General features: G+C 40.9%; 1 protein-coding gene and 1 pseudogene across 1 annotated transcript in view; one reads left to right on the forward strand and one right to left on the reverse strand.

Annotated features, from left to right (window-relative positions):
• The window catches only part of LOC138167882 (zinc finger protein 850-like), a 71,269-nt pseudogene extending 57,476 nt beyond the window's left edge, over positions 1-13,793 (reverse strand).
• Positions 1-19,009, forward strand: part of LOC138167878 (large ribosomal subunit protein uL2) — a 241,962-nt gene extending 222,953 nt beyond the window's left edge. Inside the window, exons 2-7 of the mRNA XM_069096857.1 lie at positions 13,839-13,861; positions 14,200-14,347; positions 15,365-15,506; positions 16,381-16,599; positions 18,046-18,161; positions 18,801-19,009. Coding sequence (XP_068952958.1) covers positions 13,839-13,861; positions 14,200-14,347; positions 15,365-15,506; positions 16,381-16,599; positions 18,046-18,161; positions 18,801-18,959 — 807 coding nt within the window. The 3' untranslated portion in view covers positions 18,960-19,009. The remainder of the gene's footprint in view (positions 1-13,838; positions 13,862-14,199; positions 14,348-15,364; positions 15,507-16,380; positions 16,600-18,045; positions 18,162-18,800) is intronic.
• Positions 19,010-19,713: the final 704 nt, after the last annotated feature.

A 19,713-nucleotide genomic window follows, 5' to 3' on the forward strand; every position in this document is an offset into this window, starting at 1 on the left:
GAAGAGGAGGAGGAGATGCTGCTGCTGACATTTACATAGACTTTAAGTTTGCAAAGTACTTATATGATCTCATTGTAATTCGACTCAATAAACATTTATTAATCACCTATTATGTACAGGTACTATACTAGGGGCTGGTGACATAAAGCCAAAAAAAAAAAAGAAACAATCCTCCTCTATTACTTCCCAAATACCTGAGAATCAAGAACCTCAAAGAGCAGTAGATTTGCATAATGATACATTTGCTCAATGAGTGTTACCTTTATTTAGCGGGGTAACTGCCCTTTACTAGACTGTGAGCTCCAAAGGACAGAGATTATGTCTTATCTAAACTGTATATCCTCCAGAGCCAAGCACAGAGCTCTACATATAGCAGGTACATAAACACTTACTGAAACAGAATCCATTATGAATTGAATTCGATTCTTTTCCATTGATCACAGCAACCTTACGAAGTAGCAGCCATTATTATCATCATTTGTTACAAATGAGAAAACTAAGCCCTAACTCTAAAAGTAGTTCATTGAAACCCTTCAAACCCCACAGTTATTCACAAAGGATAAAGCCAAGAATCTCAGATCTGAGTCCTGGGGAGGGGTCTTACCTAGTGAGGCCACATTACCATAATTCTCCAGCATCACGTCCCTGTAGAGGCCCCTCTGTGCAGGGCCCAGATAGCCCCACTCCTCTTTGGTGAGGTACACAGCCACATCCTCGAAAGTCACCAATGCCTGAAAACAACAGTCTGATTGCAATATCGGACACAGTTCTTGGGGTGAGGGAAGAAAGGGAATCTGCAAATCATAAAATCATTGCAAAGAGTGTTATGGGTAGAGATTATAGAGAAGAGCCAATCTCCTTCTCCATATTGGGAATACATGTCTGTAGAAGCCTTTGCCCTCAGGGAAGGGAACTGGGATTCAGGCCTCTTTGGAAAAAGGGGATTTCCTGGGCAGAGAGGACTAGGCAAAGGGAAAGGACAAAGATCATGAAAAGCTATAGCAATTGGGGTCTCAGAAATTTTGGACAATTCACCTGAGGCCCAGTTGGCAAGAGCTTGGTGGCCATCCCTTGGTCTCCCAGGCTATCCTTACTGGGGTTAGGCAGAAACTTCGAAGGAATGTAGATCTGAGGAAAGAAAAAGCAATGGAAGGAAAATGAGTGTTGCCCTATGGCTCCTTACTAGCTTGGCATTCCTTAGCTCTCCCCTGCACCCCTGCTGAAGTCAAGGCACTTCAAATATTGAGTGTGTCCATGAGAATATAGACATCTGCTGCCAACTGCATAGGGTACCATAAGGCTGCATCTGAGACTCACCCCCTCCAGGAAGCCATGCTTTACCAAGTCCCCAAATTACAATCCTGTTCTAGCACAATAAACATATGTTAAGGACCTTTATTTATAATGTTAAAGACATTATAAAATGTCTTTTATATAAAATAAAGATAAAACAAAGAAAGATAATTGACCTTTAGGCAGTGCTCCCTCTCCTATCTCTGTGTTTTCGCACTGGCTATTCCCTATTGCCTGACAAGCCCTCCCTCCTCACTTCTGTCTCAACATCCTGGTTTCTTTCATGACTCAACTCAAATGACACTTTCTGCAGGAAACCATCCTGTTCCCAAGCTGCTTGAACCTTTCCCCTCTAAAGTAACCTTCTTTCTACTCTATATGTATCTTGCAAATAACTATTTATTTACAAACTGCCTCCCCATTTTATTTACATTTATGCCTGTGCCCCTGAAAAACAGGGTCCATTTCTGCCCTTCTTTGTATCCTTAGCATGTAGCTGTGCATAGCACACAGTAAGGGTTTAATAAATGCGCACTGATTGATTGCTTTGAGGTTTGAAAAGTACTTTAACTCTATAATCACACTGTCTTTAGACAAAAATCAAAGCAGTTCCAGGCAGGGGTATGTTGGTTAAATGCTTAACAACCAGCTCTGCAAAAAAATAAAATAAAATACATAGGACTTTAAGTTTAATCTGAATTATTAATATTTTCTCTATCACTTTTTTAAGCCTGGACAATCCACAAAACAATAAATCAATCCTTGATTTCTAGGATTTGCTAATTTCCAAGGTGGAAATGCTCACACTGAAAATTAGCTGGCTCCAAAATACCACTGGATCTAGGTATATGATGTGTGTGTGTGTGTGTGTGTGTGTGTGTGTGTAAATACAAGGGGATTTGAAGAGAAAGAAAGCATTAACAGCTAGGAAGAAAATGAAGTTTGAGTTTATCCTTTAAAAATGACAAAGATTCCTAAAGGTTGAGATGAGGAAGGAGTACTTGCCTGGTGCGGGAATGGTTTGTACAAATGCTTGATTTCAAGTCACAGCTACTGTTCAGGTAAATAATGAAGGCAAATAACGTGAAACATGACTGGAAAAGTAGGTTAGCACCGGATTCTACCAGGCCAAGTAATTTGTGTTTTATCCTAGAAGTAATAATAAGCTTTTTAGTAGGTTTTTAGGCGAGGAAATGGCATGGTCAGAGCTGTGCCTTAGAAAGATGTTTTAGCAACTGTATAGAAGAGGGGAGAGGGTAGAAGTGAGGAAACCAATTATGTGCTGTTACAATAATCCAGGTAAGGGATAATAAGAGCCTTAACTAGGGTGGTGGCTGTGAGGGAAATTTGCAAGGGATGCCAGGAAGGTTGAATAGATTGAACTTGGCAACTGGTTGCCTATATTGGAAGTTATAAAAGAAAAAGTCAAGGATGGCTCTAAGGTTGGGAATCTGGGTGACTGGGAACATGGTGGGGTCCTCAACAGAAATAGAGAAGTTGGGAAGAGGAATAGGTTTAGCAGAAAAATGGTAATGATCTATCTATAGTCGATAAATCAACAAACATTTATTAAATGCCTACTGTGTGTGGGTCACGCACTATGATAGACAAAAATGAAATAATCCCTGCCCTCAAAGAGCTAACATTCTACCCCCGCTTCCATTTTTAGAAACCTTTAGTATAATTCAATTAAAAGGAGCAATTTTGGTTATCTCATCCCCCTCCCCCAATAAATCAATGTAATAGAATCTGCTGCTACAAATCTCAAGGATCAAATGCTGGAAAACAGTCACCAAGGACTAAAAGAAAAGCCTAAGAATGAACTAAAAAACCAACCAAACAAACAAACCTATTTTAAACTTCTTCTTGGCTAAATCCACTTTAATTTAGAAAAGATTCTGAGAAGACCTCTCATTTAAAAGCACAATTCGTTCTGAGAAAAGAAAAATTAATATTTGATAAAAGATGTAACCAAAGCATATGTACTCTTATTACAGGTAAAGGAATTAAAAAATATCTTAAGGGAAATTACCATAAAACAATTCTGATACCTAGAGGAATCTGCTCCAACATGAAAACTGTCATCTGAAAGGAATGGTGAGAATAAGCTTTAGTATCTGAATAAAATGATAGGAATAAATGTGTCCACTTAGCATAAGTGATTCCATCTTGTTTTAAGCCTCTATTTTGTGATGGAGCTGTTGTGGGTAAGTTGTTTTTAATAATAGGATAAGCACCTGAGTGGTATGATATAGTAAACAACATATGTGTATACTTTTTATTTTTGGAGGGGGTAAGGCAAGGCAATTGGTGTTGAGTGACTTGCTCAAGGTCACACAGCTAGTAGGGTGTGTCAAGTGTCTGAGACCGAATTTAAACTCAGGTCCTCCTGACTCTAGGGCCAGTGCTCTATTCACTGTGCCACCTAGCTGCCCCAACATATGTGTATTCCTAAAACAACTAATAAACACATGTATTTTCTGATGTGACATGCCACCAATGTAAAAACAGTATAAACAACTCTATTGATAATTCTGAAGTAAACTACCAATCAAATTATATAACAAAAAACTTACCCATAACTAAGAGTATAACCCCCCTATCTCATCAAAGCCCAGTCATTTGTCTGTTCCTAGAGCTGACTCCTTCATTCCCCCAACCTGAGACTCTAACAGCCTGTGTTGGATTGAATTATACACCTGGACTTGCTGAATGACCATCTCAAAGAGTGACACATAGCCTCTGGCTTTGTGAGAAGGAACCTTGTCACAGTCTGGTATAAAAACCTCTAAGACAAAGATGGAGGAGTAGAAACAGGACTTCCCTATGGCTCCAGCTTCCACCTCCTCCAATTCATGTAAAAAATGACTCTAAACAAACTTTGGAGCTATAGAACCCACAAAATGACAGAGAGAAGCTAACTTCTCTCTGATGAAGACAGTCCAGCAGGCCAGCAGGAAGGGGCCAGCACAACTCTCTGGCAGCTGAGCCTAGACCCACTGGAACCAGAGATTTTAGCCTCAGGGCGGCCACAACCAGCTTCCAGCTGGAGGGACTTCAAATAACCAGCAGCTGTGGTGGTTTCCAGAATTATCAACCCATAGATGCTAAGGAAAAAGTGAGAGGTCAGTGCAGTGTGGACTTTGGGACCTGGGAGTTCAGGAGTGCAGTCCAGCCTTTGTCCCTAGGGCAAGAAGCAGCTGAGGAATTGTGGCTGTGCAGCCACTTCCACATGGCTGCTTCAGAGCTCCTGGCCCACAGATTATAGGGGACCAAGCAACCAGTCTGCGGGGTAATCACTCTTGCTTTAACCTGCTTGGATCTGGATCACTGTCTGGGGTGGAGGTCCTGGGGTGCAGCCAACTAATAGCTCCAGCAGCTGAGAAAACCACAGCAATTGGGACAAGGCTCCCCACTCTGGTAGCAGAGTTTTAATGTGGCAAAAAGCTCAAAAGTCAAGTAATTGAGTGGCAACATGAGCAAACAAGGGAAGCAAGGCAAGGACAGTAGTCTGACTTTGGACTCCTTTTTTTGGGACAAAAAGGATAGGGGCATGGAACAGGAGGAAGACATCAAAGTCAGAACTCCTCCACCAGAAGCTTCCAAGAAAAGAATAAGCTGCTTACAGGCCAGAGAGGAGCTTAAGAAGTTTTTTGAAAGCCAAAAAAGAGAAGTGGAGGAAAAATTGGGAAGAGAAATGAGAATGATGCAAGAAAATTATAAAATGAGAGCCAACAATCTGACTGAAGAAAATAACACCTTAAAAAATAGACTAACTCAAATGGCAAAAGAGGCTCAAAAAGCCAATGAGGAGAATGCCTTAAAAAGCTGAATTTGCCAGATGGAAAAAGAATCTCAAAAGCTCACTGAAGAGAATCATTCCTTCAGAATTAGACTGGAGCAAATGGAAGCTAGTGACTTTATGAGAAATCAAGATACTATTAAACAGATCCAAACAAATAAAAAAAGAGAAGGCAATGTGAAATATCTCATTGGAAAAACCACTGACCTGGAAAATAGATCCAGGAGAGATAATTTAAAAATTATTAGACTACCTGAAAGCCAAGATAAAAAAAAGAACCTAGAAATTGTCCTTCAAGAAATTGTCTAGGAAAATTGACCTGATATTTTAGAACCAAAGGGCAAAATGGAGGTTGAAAGAATCTAACCATCATCTTCTGAAAAAAATCCCAAAAAGAAAATTCCTAGGAATATTATAGCTAGGTTCCAGAATTCCCAGATCAAAGAGAAAATATTACAAGGAGCCAGGAAGATACAATTTCAATATCGTGGAAACATAATCAGGATAACACAGGATCTGGCAGCTTCTACACTGAGGGATTGAAGGGCTTGGAATATGATATTTCAGAGGTCAAAGGAGCTGAGATTAAAACCAAGAATCACCTACCCAGCAAAACTGAGTATCATGTTTCAGGGGAAAATATGGTCATTCAATGGAATAGAGGACTTTCAAGCATTCTTGATGAAAAAAACAGAGTTGAATAGAAAATCTGACATTCAGATACAAGGAGCAAGAGAAGCATAAGAAGGTAAACAGGGAAAAAGAAATTATAAGGAACTTATCAAAGTTGAACTATTTACATTCCTACATGGAAAAATGATAATTGTAACTTATGAAACTTTTCTCAGTATAAGAATAGTTAAAGGGAACATAAGAGTGTGTGTGTGTATATGTATACATACATATATATGTCTATATAGGAGGGTATATGGGCATATGAATACATATGTGAGTATGTGTATATATGTGTATAGGTATACATAGACAGAGGGCACAGGACCAGTTGAATAGGAAGGGATGATACTTAAAAGGTGAAATTGAAAGGTAAAAGAAGAATATAATGAGAGGAGATGGGGAGAGATAGAATGGGGGTAAATTATCTCATATAGAAGAGGCAAGGGAAAACTGTTACAATGGAGGGGAAGAACAGGAAGGCAAAAGGGAATGAGTCAACCTTATTCTGATTGAATTTGTCTTAGGGAGAGAATGACATACACACTAAATAGGGTATCTCACCCTACAGGAGAGTAGGGGGAAGGGGGTAATAAGGGGGATGATGGAAGGGAGGACAGGCTGGGGGAGGGAGGGAAGTTGGAAGCACACGCTCTTGAAAAGATACAGGATCAAAGTAGAGAATAGAACAAGTTGGGGCTGGGATAGGATGGAGGGAAATATAGTCAGTCTCTCGGAATATATCCACTATGGAAATGTTTTGCATAGCTACACATGTACAACCTATATCAAATTGCTTATCTTCCCAGTAAGGGTGGGTGATGAGGGAGGTAGGGAAAGAATCTGGAATATAAAGGTTTAAATATATATATATATATATATATACATAATTATTATTATTATTATTTTACATGTAACTGGGAAATAAGATTTACAGGCACTGGGGCACAGAGATCTATCTTGCCCTACTGGAAAGTAGGAGGGATGGGGGAACATATGGGAGAGAGCAGATTGGGGGAGGAGATATTCAGTAGGATTGCAGTTTTGGGGTGGTAGGTAGGGAGAAAATGGGTAGAAAATTTGTAACTCAAAATTTTGTGGAAATGATGTAAACTAAAAAATATATTTAAAAAGAAAATAAATGCAAAGTATGTCTAATATTTTCCCTAACATTATCCTGTACCTTTAAAAAATAGGGATGGCTAAGGTGGCACAGTGAGTAAGAGCACCAGCCCGGAGTCAGGATGACCCAGATCTGTTCTGGCCTCAGACACTTAACATCAACATACACAAAAAAAACTGGCCATGTAACCTTGGGCAAGTTACTTAACCCCAATTGCTTTAAAAATATTTTTAAAAGTGTTTTAATAAATATAGGTGAAAATTTTGAATATGCCACTTTTTGAGAAACAATAAGTTCAGGTTACCTTCCTTAATAAGAAATACAAAATCACACAGACATTTGAAGTTATAATCTATCTTGTCATTAAGACTGTCATTTTCTCAATATTAAAGTGCTTTTAAAAGCCTATAATCTGCTACATATTTATGGTTTTCATCCTTTGAATTAAATCTATACTGTAACTTCCTGTTTGAAATCCTACTTCTAATGAAGAAGAAAAAAAATGCTGGTTTGTCAAGCACTAAATTCTACTTTAGAAATATATTACTATTACTTTCCCAGAATTTTACTCTACTCTTGGACCAACAGTCAAAAATCCAGCAATGGGTCATTTAGCACATTCTTTTAAAAATTTAGTCCATGAATTTAAATCTTGAGTGAGAATAAGAATAATACAGCTTTTGGACTCCAAAATGATAATATCTAAACTGTCAGCACAGTTATGAAACTGTCAGCTGAGTATTTTCCCCATTAGGTAATGAGTCTACTGATTACAAAAAAAGAAAAAACCCAAATTAAAAAAAAAAACAACTGGGGCAGCTAGGTGGCACAGTGAATAGAGCACTGGCCCTGGAGTCAGGAGGACCTGGGTTTGGATCCAGCCTCAGACACTTAACACAAAAAATAGCCACGTGACCTTGGGGAAGTCACTTAACCACAATTGCCCTCCAAAAAGCAAAAAAAAAAAAAAAAAAGGATTCCCAATTACATTTGGCATTTCATGGTAAGAGGAAAAATCCCCCAAACAATGGCCATATAAAATAAAAGCTATCCTATAGAGATTCATGTACAATATTGTGATTATTTCTGTTGAGTAAAAGTGATTGAACTGCTTTTTCTTCAAGAAAGATGCTCCAGAAAATCCTATCAGTATCCTTTGGTGATTTAAAGAATCTGAAACAATCTTCCATGTGGGACAATTCAAAAGATAGTATTTTGGTTTTCTAGACTACACAAACAAATGAGCTACTAGTTCATGTTCTAATGTTGTCTTACAGAATACAGTAATTTCATTCTTTGGACTTGCAGAATTTCTAGACAAAAAAAAAAAACTATGTACAGCCTGCATATGTAGATCAAGAACAATGTCTCCAATCAAACTAGGTACTTCCAAAGGAGATTTTCACCCAGAATGGCTTGGACTTGGAGGACCATTTGGCACACCTAAAGGGAAAACTGGGACAACAGCTGTGGTGGAGGAGACTCCAGGGGAGAAGGTTTAACTGGTGGATTCACTGGAGATGAATTGTCAGTACATTCTAAACAATCACTTACATATGTGGCATTTTTTACTATTAAGATAGGAACTCAAGCTGGAGCATCCTTCATAGATTTTTAGTGCTAGAGCTGGGGTCATGGCTGGCTCAGTGACATCACCAGGAGATGGGAAGTGGGTTTCATCCTGGGATGGTGAGTGGGTGACAGCTTCAAGGACCTAGTGGAGCTCATCATCACACATCTCAGCCATGGTCAGCATGCATGTAGGCAGAAGTCCAGAGGAAGGATCAAGACAACCCCCTGTATCCCATTCTTGGGACTGGCACTCAGGTGACAATAGCTGGGGCACCACCTCGAGGAATCCCAAAGAGCTTACCTTCTATTAAAAGAAACAACATACCTACCATTCACAAAATACTCAGTAGATCTGTTTCTCGTTGATTTGGTGGTTGTCTTCAATAATGCAGATTATATAACCCATCCGTGTCTGCTCATCTTATATAACTTTCATCCACATCCTCACAAAAATCTGCCATAGGTTTTACAAAGCTTTAGAAATATGATCTCATTTTTTCCTTATAACAATTATGTGAGGTAGGTACTATTATTATACCCATTTTAGAGATGATGAAATTGTTGCTGAGAGATGCTAAGTAATTTGTCCATGGCCATATAGATAGTGAGTATCTGAGGCAGGATTTGAACATGGGTCTTTCTGACTCCTCATCCAGCATGCTGCCCACCACACCACCCATCTGCCTCATGGAGTATGATTAATGGTAGAATTTGAACCCAGGTCTAATTGACTCCAAGCTCAACACTCTTTTCTCAAAACCACCCTCAACAAAACTGCCAAAATAATTTTGTGGAGGTACAGATACCACTACATAGATCCTATGCTGAAAAATTTTCCATAGTTCTGTATTACCTAGTGGGTAAAATATAAGCTTCTTGACTTGGAATGTATGGATTTCCACAATCCAGCTCCCACCTCCCTTTATAGACCTCATCTAGGCTATTCCTCTTAACAGGTTCTACATTCTATTCAATACACATCAATTAAGCATGTATTGTGTGGAAGGTGCTCTGCAAAGCTCTGGGCATACAAAAATAAAACACAAGAGTCTAGAATCCATCCAAACTGGAGCACTGGTCATTCCCTGGCCTCCATCCTCCATTACCCACCTCTGTGTCCTGACATAAGTCATTCCAGTAATGCACTTTTCCTTTGTCTCCAACTGTCTTCCTTCAAGGATCAACTCAAGTGCCACCTACTCCAGGAAGTCTTCTCTAATCACCAAAACTATTAGTTCTTTCTGCCTCCTCAACTTTCCTTGTAGTATCCTTCAAAGTATCCCTCAATTTCAGGGGGAAAAGTGACCTCTGTGACTTTCTAGTCCAGTAGTATCAAACTTAAATAGAAACAGGGGTCACTAATATGTACATAAGGATCACTTTGGGCCACATATTGACTTAGTTTTAAAATGTAATTTTTTTTTTTTGCTTTTTGGAGGGGGGAAGGTAGGGCAATTGGGGTTAAGTGACTTGCCCAAGGTCACATGGCTAGTTTTTGTGTTAAGTGTCTGAGGCTGAATTTGAACTCAGGTTCTCCTGTCTCCAGGGCCGGTGCTCTATTCACTGCACCCCCTACCCGACCCTATTTATTTTGTTAAATATTTCCCAGTTACAGTAATCAGTAATATGATTGGCTGTACTCACAAGTGTGGTGGGCAGTATGTGGCCCATGGGCTACATGGTTGACATCTCTGAGCTAGTCCAACCCACATTTTTAAAAGAATCCTTTCTATAAAAACCCAAGTGGTCATCCAGCTTTTGCTTGAAAAATGGAGTGTAGGGGAGCCTGCCACCTCCAAAGGTAGCCCTTTCTCCCTTGGGATAGCTCTAATTGGTACATAGTTTTTCTTTGTTTTTACATCAAGCCTAATTTAGTCTCTTTGCAAGTTCTACTTATTATTTCTGATTCTGTCCTCTGGAGTCAAATAGAATAAATCTAATTCCTTCTCCACACAACAGCCTTTCACATAATTGAGGACTGCTACTGCATCCCATTGCCTTCAACTAATCTTCATGTAGTATAAATTTGAAGCCCTTCACCATACTGCCTACCTCTCAACACTTTCTAGATTACCAACTTCCTTCCTAAAATGTGGCAAGAAGAACTGAATATTATACTTTAGATATGGTCCAAGCAGGGCAGAATATAGTGAAGTCATCGTCTCCCTAGTTCTGGATATTGTGTTTTCTTTAATATTGTCTATTATCACTTCATCTTTTTTGTTTGAACTCTGTCACTCACACTGAATTTAGTCCACTAAAACCCCCAAATCTTTTTCAGACAAATTGCCCCACAATCAAAATTCCACTTTCTTTTATGTTTTTTTTTAAAACCCAAGTGTAAGACTTTATTTATCATCCCTATTAAATTTCATTTTGTTAGATTTGACCTAATGTTCAAGTCTGTCACTCTCTTTTGGGATTCTGACAACCATACAATATATTTTCTATTCCTCCTGGCTTTCTGCCATCTGTAAATTCTATAAGCATGTTGTCTGTGCCTTTATCCAAGTCCCTGACACATGTTAAATAGCAAAGGTCCAAGCAGCCCTGAGGATCCACTGGAGACCTCCTTCCAACTTAACATTCATGGGCAGTCATTTAACCAATTCTGAACCCATCTAATTGCATTTTCACCTAGCATACATCCCTTCATCTTTACCACAAGAATAGCTTAAAGGATTTAATGAAATGTTTTGTTTTAAATCTAGATAAATATAATAAGTTATATTTACAACATAAGGATAAGGATAATGAGTCTGAGCAAGGTTAAGAGATTTGCCCAAGATTATACAACTAATAAGGATCCGAGGTAGGATTTGAATTCAAGTTTTCCTGACTCTAAGCCAGTGCAGTATCCAATACACTACCCAGCTACCTTTGAGCTACTCATTTATTAGCCCTGCCAAAAAAGGAAAAGTACTTATTCTAAAACAACTGTTTCTTGATTAAGCCTTCAAATACATCTATCATATCCCCCCAGTAGAATATAAATTCTTTCAGTTTAGTACAATTTCATTTGTGCTTCCTAAGCACCTAGCGTATAGTAGGGGTAAAATAAATGTCTGTCAAATTAAACTGAATGTGGGTTTGGGTGTTTTTTTTTAACTATATTCAGAGGGAAAAAAAAGGAACAAAGCCACTGCATGGGATGTATGGAAAGAATTTGCTTCCGATTTCTCTGCCAAGAAAAATAATCTTTGGTTTAGATTGTAGTTCTTAACTTGGGGTGCACAGATCTGTAGACAGATTTTGGGAGAGAAGAGGAAAGTTTCATGAACTTGGATGAGAAAAAGTTACATGTTTATTTTCATTAATCTCTAACTACATTTGGCATTCCCTTAAATTATGAAATATTATTCTAAGGAGTCTATAGGCATCACCAAACTTCCAAAGGCATTCACAACACAAAAATGGTTAGGAATATAGAAAACAATTATCAAGGAGTTGAGATCCAATATAAATGAGGAGACAGCCAAACAGCAAAAAGGTGCTTTCAAGGAGTTCCAGTCACCAAGCCAAGATGAAGTATATCCTAAAGTACCAAAAGAATTAAAAGATGGTTGTGCTGGGCCATGGTCAATGACCTCTGATCACGTAGAATGTAGATCATGTAGAATGGAAAATGTGCTACAGAACTGAAGAAAGCCAAATGCTGTCCCAATTTTCAAAAAAGAAACCATAATAACACCTACAAACTTTAGACCAGTGAACTTGACTTCTATCCCTGGAAAAATCTAGAACACAATAATAAAAGGATGTTTTGTGAACATTTAGTAAGAGAACCCCCAGTCACTAAAAGCCAAGTAACCAGACATTGTCAAATGCTTTATTAAGAGTACTATGTCTCTCATGCTATCTGAGTGCACTAGCTGGAGAGATACTGGAAAAATGATAGTGCAGTAAGGAGGATTTGGAATGAGTTGAATGAGTTACTAAAAGCTGAGGTCAACCTGGAAGGAAGTATCTAGTGCTGTTGGGTTCTGTCCTTGGTCCTGTGCTTTTTTTTTTTAAACATTTCTATTTTAACATTTCTATCAATGACTTGGATGGGTATATACATAAGTTGGCACAATTAACAAGTTGGGGGATGACATGAAAAAGTCTAGCGGTTTCAGCAGACTGCAGTCATGAGCCAGTATGGCAACGAAGCCCCAAAAGTTTATGCTACCTTATGTTAAATTAAGTGAGCCCCAATGTACTGTTTCACCATACTTTGCCCTGATCAGGTCACATCAAGGGTAACGTGTTCAGTTTTAGTCAAACATTTAAAAAAGACATAGACAACCTGTGGGCATGTCCAAAAGAGGGCATGGCATCCACGATGGCGAGAGAGGACTGGAGTAGATACTACATTAAATTTAGGCACAACTCTTAACATCCCTCTTCCTCGGGTTAACTGTGGAAGTCTCTTCACCTGATCCTTGTATAGCATGCCCTTGGATTCGTTTGCCTGGATCACAAACTCAAAACAAGCACTGTTTCCACCAGAACGCAATGTCCCGCACAGATCCAGACCTCGGGCCTCCAGTAGCCTAGCCCCGGCCACCACGCTCCCTCCCAGAGCCTAAAAAGGGCGGCTAGAGGAGGGAGGAGAGGGGCACGGACAACCTCGCCCACTGGCTCTTTTGGACTCATCCTCCGCTCAGGGGCCGCGCGGAGGGCAGGGGATAGAAAGAACAGGACCCGGAGCCAGGGTCTGCCCAACCTCTGGTCTTGCCCCTGCGGGAGAGGAGCTACGGCACCCGACCCCAAGCACCGCCCTGTCCTCCCGCCCTCGGGGAACCGCCCAATCGGAGCACAGGGCTGCTCTGGGCGGAGCACAGGACCGAGAGGGCATCTGGTGGTCCTGCTGCACCTACGGGGGCAACGACTTTAGGACTGAATTGGCGGCCACACCGGGGCTCTGTCCGCCTCTGAGGCAGCTGGATGGAACCCAGCTCCGGACACGCTTCCCTCCCGACACCGCCCCCGGGCTCTAACAGGCCCCTTAGGGACAAAAGCCCGCGACCACAACAGACCTGCCAGGAGCGGCAGCAAAGGTCCTAGCAACCGCCTAGAGCCGGGACAGTCGGCCCTCTACGGGCAGCAGGGTGTGCGCACGCGCCGTGGTTGAGTGTTGGGAGTGGTGTGGGTGAGAGGGTACCCAACTCCTCTTTGAGAGGGCTGAAGCCCAACTCCGGAATGCCCCAAGCGGAGAAAGGAGAGCAGGTGCCTCGTGGACTACATTTCCCAAGGTGCACCGTAAAGGGACCATGAGGTGTGCGGAAAGGACTACATGTCCCATGAGGCAACACTCCTAAACTACATCCTGTCCTTTTTCCTGTGGGTTACCTCACTCCGGAAGATATAGCGCTGTTAGGAGGTCAACTTCCTCTCTCTAGCAAGTCCGGAGTCAGGTAAGACCTACTCCTGTGTATCTGTGTGGCCTTCAGCCATCCGTGCCCAATCGGGGCCTTCAGAGCGCCATCCGCCCTTGAGTAGCGGCCCCACAGTTGCGGGCACTCCCTGTTTCTAACCCCCTTGGGGTGCGGCTTCCCTGGGCCCAAGGAGGTGAAGCCGCTGAGCAGGCCCCGGCCCCCCTCCCTCCCGCTTCCGCCGGACTGACATGGCGGTGTCTCCGTGGAGTAACCGAGACGGGCGTGCGAGTCAGCGCAGCCTGGCCTCGTGCGTCCGCCCCAGGGGAGGGGACGCATGGGCTCCATTTCCTCACTGCCTTTTCTCCTTCCCTCCCCAGACCGCGCAAGATGGGGCGAGTGATCCGTGGTCAGAGGAAGGGTGCCGGCTCCGTCTTCCGCGCCCACGTGAAGCACAGGAAAGGGGCCGCCAAGCTTCGGGCTGTCGACTTCGCCGAGAGGCATGGCTACATTAAGGGTATCGTAAAGGTGAGGCTAGGACCGGGGCTAAGCATATTTTGAAGGGTGGAGGTTTGGATACCACTTGGGAGCCCTTCTCAGGTCCCAGTCCAAAGACCCTCGAGAAGGACAACAATCCGTCTTTCCATTCACGTGTCTGGTTTCTCTCCAACGTCGGGGATGGCGATATTACTTTGGAAAATAAGTCGTTCTTCACAAAGAAAAGCAAAAACCCCCCTGCTCACAAGGAAGCTAAAATTCTGGTGGGGAAGTCAATGTGCAAGCAATTATATACGTTAATTGGGAGGTAATTTAAAATAATACAGTTGGGAGCAGGGATGGAAAGCCTTTTTCAGAAGGTAGAATTTTGAATTAAATCTATGAAGAAAAGCATTGTAGGGAAGGGACAGCCAGTTAGCCATGGAATGCCAGTGGGGAGCATTTGGGAGTGTTACATTCTACTAACAGCTTCTGGATCATAGATTGAGAGGAGTGTTAGGACTGGAAAAGTAGAGAGGGGCCAGGAATTTTAATTCACTTACCTTCCAGTAATAATTTTTCTTCACTTCATTTGTGACAGTACGTTTTTTGATCTAATTAACGTTTTATCTGCTTTAATTCTTTATACCATTTCCTGGATCTAGCTTTTCCTCTATAAAGTATGCCCATCTCGTGGGCTGTAACTGATTTTGCTTTTCTCTATATTCCCAGCATTTAGTGGTTCTTACCTAACTTTTTTTCTTTTTGAGCAGTTGGGGTTAAGGAACTTGCTCAAAGTTACACCGCCAGTTATTTTGTGTCAGTGCCAAGTATCTGAGGCCAGAACCGATCCCAGGTCTCCCGAGCTGGGGCCCGCGCTCTTACTCACTGTGCCACCTGGTCGCCCCTTACCTAACTTTCTTAACCCAGATGTAGTGTATGTTTTCCTTACATCATAACATCTTTCAAATGTGAACAATTAATTTAATAAACAGTGCCAATGTAAGTCCTAATTGTTAACAGATAATTTCAGTTGACACTATTTAGTAAATTCTTATGTTCCTTCAGGACATAATCCACGATCCAGGCCGAGGGGCTCCTCTTGCAAAAGTAGCTTTTCGGGATCCTTACCGATTTAAAAAGAGAACAGAGTTGTTCATTGCTGCCGAAGGCATCCACACTGGCCAGTTTGTGTACTGTGGTAAGAAAGGTAAGTTGTTTTGTTTTTCAAATAACAGACACATATTGTGTTCATTTGAGCCTCACAGTCATCTCACTAGAATGTGATTCACCGGGTTAGTCTTACGTCCTTCTAACAGAAAGTAATTGAGTAGACTTAACCTGGTCACACATTACTTGTTGACGCTAGGGTTTTAACCCAGGTTTTCCTAACTTTGCTGAATCTAGCGCTATCTACTACACCTTGCTGCCTCTGTACTTGTTTTATAGATGTGTTGCTGGCAGAAAATTTTCCTTTTGATTTATCCCAAAAGATGAGCTTTGAGGAAATGTGAAGAATTTTAAAGAACCTTGTATAATCCAGTGCATCTCCTAGTTGGAATATGTATTGTATCCACAGTATTCCTTACTGGTAGTTACCTTGAATTGTTTAAACGCCCCAATAAAGGGATGCTTACTACCTACTGAGACAGCAAAGGTCCTCCCTTAATTATTTATGACTGAAGGAAAGCTAAGCTATGGTTACCTGGTTATACAGATTTCATATGTTAATGTAGAATTCCTTAGCAAGGTTCAAGCCATGCTTTAATCCTGAGCTGCCATTAGCAGGTATTCTTTGAGAAGGCCCTACTGCTAATCTTAGTCTCAGGTTATATTTTTGGGACTCTCAGGTCCTGAATTAGGAGGATTGAATAGTTTTTTTGATGGTGATCTTCTCCGGGAAAATATTCCTTGACTCCCAGGGGAAAATGATTTATCATAGGCATTTGTGTATATCTTTCCCATTAGACTGTAAGGTCCTTGAGTAACAAGTTTGTCATGGGTTTTTTTTTTTTTTATTCACAACAAAATGCCTTGCCATGTGATTGCTTTATTATATTGAACATTGGTTTCTTTGTTTTTAGCTCAGCTCAACATTGGCAATGTCCTCCCAGTTGGTACTATGCCTGAAGGGACCATAGTGTGTTGTCTTGAAGAAAAGCCTGGGGACCGGGGTAAGCTTGCCCGGGCATCTGGAAACTATGCCACAGTGATTTCCCACAATCCTGAAACCAAGAAAACACGAGTGAAGCTACCTTCAGGCTCTAAGAAAGTGATCTCCTCTGCTAACAGAGCTGTGGTTGGTAAGTGACTTAGAGCAAAGGTATCTAATTGATTTGCCATGGAGCCAGATGTAAAGAAATCCCAAATGTTTGTAAGAATTGTAGAATTGCTGTCCTTATAAAATGGTGAGGACTCAACCTGCATTTCTTTAGTTTCTACTTGGTCTCCTTAAATGAACTTGGACCTTGCAGCTAACAAGCCTTTCCCTTCAGTCAGTCTTGTCTTATAGGTATTTGAAACTTGCCAATTGTTTCATCTGCTCTAAGCTATAAAATTTGGCGAGCGTGTTACAAACATAGTATCTCATTTGGTCCCCATAACCTTTTTAAGGTACAAGTTTTTGTTTCCATTTTTTACAGAGAGGAGCTGGCCCAAGAGAGGTTCTGTGACTTGGCAGGATCACACAATAACTGAGTGTTTAGGCAAGAGTCGCATTTAGATAATACCTTAAAGGTTTGCAAAGTGCAAACAACTCCCAATTGCCCACCTATCCTGGCACCTTTAAAAAAAAACCATTTTTAACCTGATTACCTGTCTTGAACAAGTTTATAAGTGGACATAACACTTAAAATTCATTGGTAGGCAATCTATTGAACAAATATCTTGAGGACTTTTTTAGCCTTTGTTTCTAGTCTCTCCCCAGTTTTAGTTTATTAATGGGATAAGGATGAAATCTGGTTTAATTGGTGCTTACATAAAGTGAGTGAGTACATGGTGTTAGAAATAAGAATTTGTTTTGGAGGAAAAGGAAATCCTTCAGGATACTTCAGAAGATTGGAGCTTCATAGGTCTCAAAGCTTAATACTGTGTATGCACAGTTATTGGTGATTTGTAAACAGGTTTGTGTACTTGTAGGAAATAAATAGTTGTCTATGTTCATAGCATAATTAATAACCCTAATCTACAACTTATAAAATTGAGGTTCAGGTGTGAAATAACTTTTTCCAGTTATGCCAACTGGTAAGTGATTGAGCAACTAGAACTCACATCTTTTGATGAAGTAAGGCCTCTGCTTTTTAAGCTCTAACTTTAGTGTACAGTTTAGCAAGGGTCCTCAATTTAGGCTACTGAACCCAGTGACTCCTGGAGTCCCACGGGATCAATGTGGGTTATATTCTGATTCTGTTATTAACTTAGAGTCTCAGGAGGAATAGGAGCTGCTTTTAGTCTCAAGAACGTCAGGTGAGTTACAGGGCTTTGGGAATGGGGAGATTGTCCCTGACTCTAAGGGTATTATTTTAAGACCCATGGGGAGAGGAGCCACAAGGGAAAAGAGACATTCTAAATCAACCAAAATGTAAGAAAAATGATTGTGGCCTCCAACATGTTTATTTTCTTTTGGAGAGCCATTTACTGTTGTAAAGTACATTCTGACAGAATTTGAAAGTTAGAATCTGAGGTTTTCCATGGAGTGTAGAACAGTCTTTATACATCACCTTACTGGATCCTAAACATTTGTCTCATAGGTGTTGTTGCTGGAGGAGGTCGTATTGATAAACCCATCCTTAAGGCAGGTCGTGCCTATCACAAATACAAGGCCAAGAGAAACTGCTGGCCTCGTGTCCGGGGTGTGGCCATGAATGTGAGTGTCTCCTGGGCTATGGGATGGGATTCTTAGTCTGTTTCATGGTATTCGGGTACTTCAATATAGTTCCAGTCATCAGTCTTTCAGGCTGCTATGCTGCTTGGCTGCCTGTGTGGGGAAGTGAAAGGGCATAACATAGCATTCAGTTGAGTCTGCCCTGGATTGAGATGGGAAGTGCTACTAACTACTCTTTGACATGTGTCAGTTAATTGGTTGGACATTTATGTCTCTGAAATTACTCCTCAGAAATTCAGGAGCTAGGTGAGAATGGGATTGTTGGGAGGGTGGAATTTAGCTACAGAATCAACTATGTGTTCGTTTTCATTTAAAATTGTTGTTATTTGTATCATTTTCAGATGCATCCCTTACTCCTATCCAAAAAGCCATCCCTTTATAGCAAGGAATAAAAAGGGAGGGGCAGTTTGGTAAAAAGTAACCAATATATTAGAATCTGGCAGCACAGAAGCATTCTTTTTCAGACCTGTGTGTCTGGCACACAATGGTTTGCCATTTACATTGAGAATGGGGGTAGGATGAGGTGTTTGTTTCTTTCCCTGAGTTGAGTCAGCAGGAGTTAGAAGGAAGAAATCCATGTTCCCTTGCATGTTTGGTGATGTGAGAACTCTTTCTCTGTAGCCTGTGGAACATCCCTTCGGAGGAGGTAATCACCAGCATATTGGAAAACCATCCACCATTCGAAGAGATGCCCCAGCTGGACGAAAGGTCGGTCTCATCGCTGCCCGGCGTACTGGTCGACTCCGGGGTACCAAGACTGTACAGGAGAAGGAGAACTAAAGTACAGAATTCTGACAATAAAAATTATTTTGGAAATTGTATAAATAGAATTATATTTATAACTCACTGGTGGTTGCTTTAGAATTTGGAACTTCACAACAATGCTGTGCGACTAAGTAACATTGCTATTTATGTAGGCTTTTATATCTAAGAAAAAACCCAGGGCCTCTTGACTTTGAGACTAGGAAGTTCTTATACCCCATCAGTAAGTAATTTGAGCCCATATATTTTTTCAGTTTATTTACTTTTAGTTTATAACATTTAGTTCCACAATCCCTTGAGTTACAAATTTTCTCCTCCCCCCATGGTGATAATCCTGTATAATCAATGGAGTGAACAACAGGAAAGAAGGAACGAAACAAAACACAGCAAGTAGTTTGCTTCAATCTGTATTCAGACTTTGTGGTTCTTTCTCTGGATGTGGATAGCCCTTTCTGTCATGAGTCTTGGAGTTGTCTTCTAATCTTGCATTGCTGAGAGGAGCCCAGTCTATTCAAGTTAGTCATCACAGATACGATATATGTGTGTAATTGTGTAGAAAGTTCTGGTACTGCTTTCCTCACTCAGCATGTTTATAAATTTGAGCATATATTATTCCCTTCTTTCCTCTTCCCCCATGTTCATTAAAATACCCATTTTAGAAGGATTAGCTGAATGTGAAATAACGTACTAGAGTCAGCTCTCAATAACAGCAAGAGGAGAGATACCAAATAAGAGTACCATATGGTGAGTGGTAATGGCATACATGAATGCA

This window comes from Petaurus breviceps, unplaced genomic scaffold (assembly GCF_028583685.1).
Source record: "Petaurus breviceps papuanus isolate PSGF00001 unplaced genomic scaffold, PetGlider_PUasm1.0 318, whole genome shotgun sequence".
Classification (NCBI taxonomy): domain Eukaryota; kingdom Metazoa; phylum Chordata; class Mammalia; order Diprotodontia; family Petauridae; genus Petaurus; species Petaurus breviceps.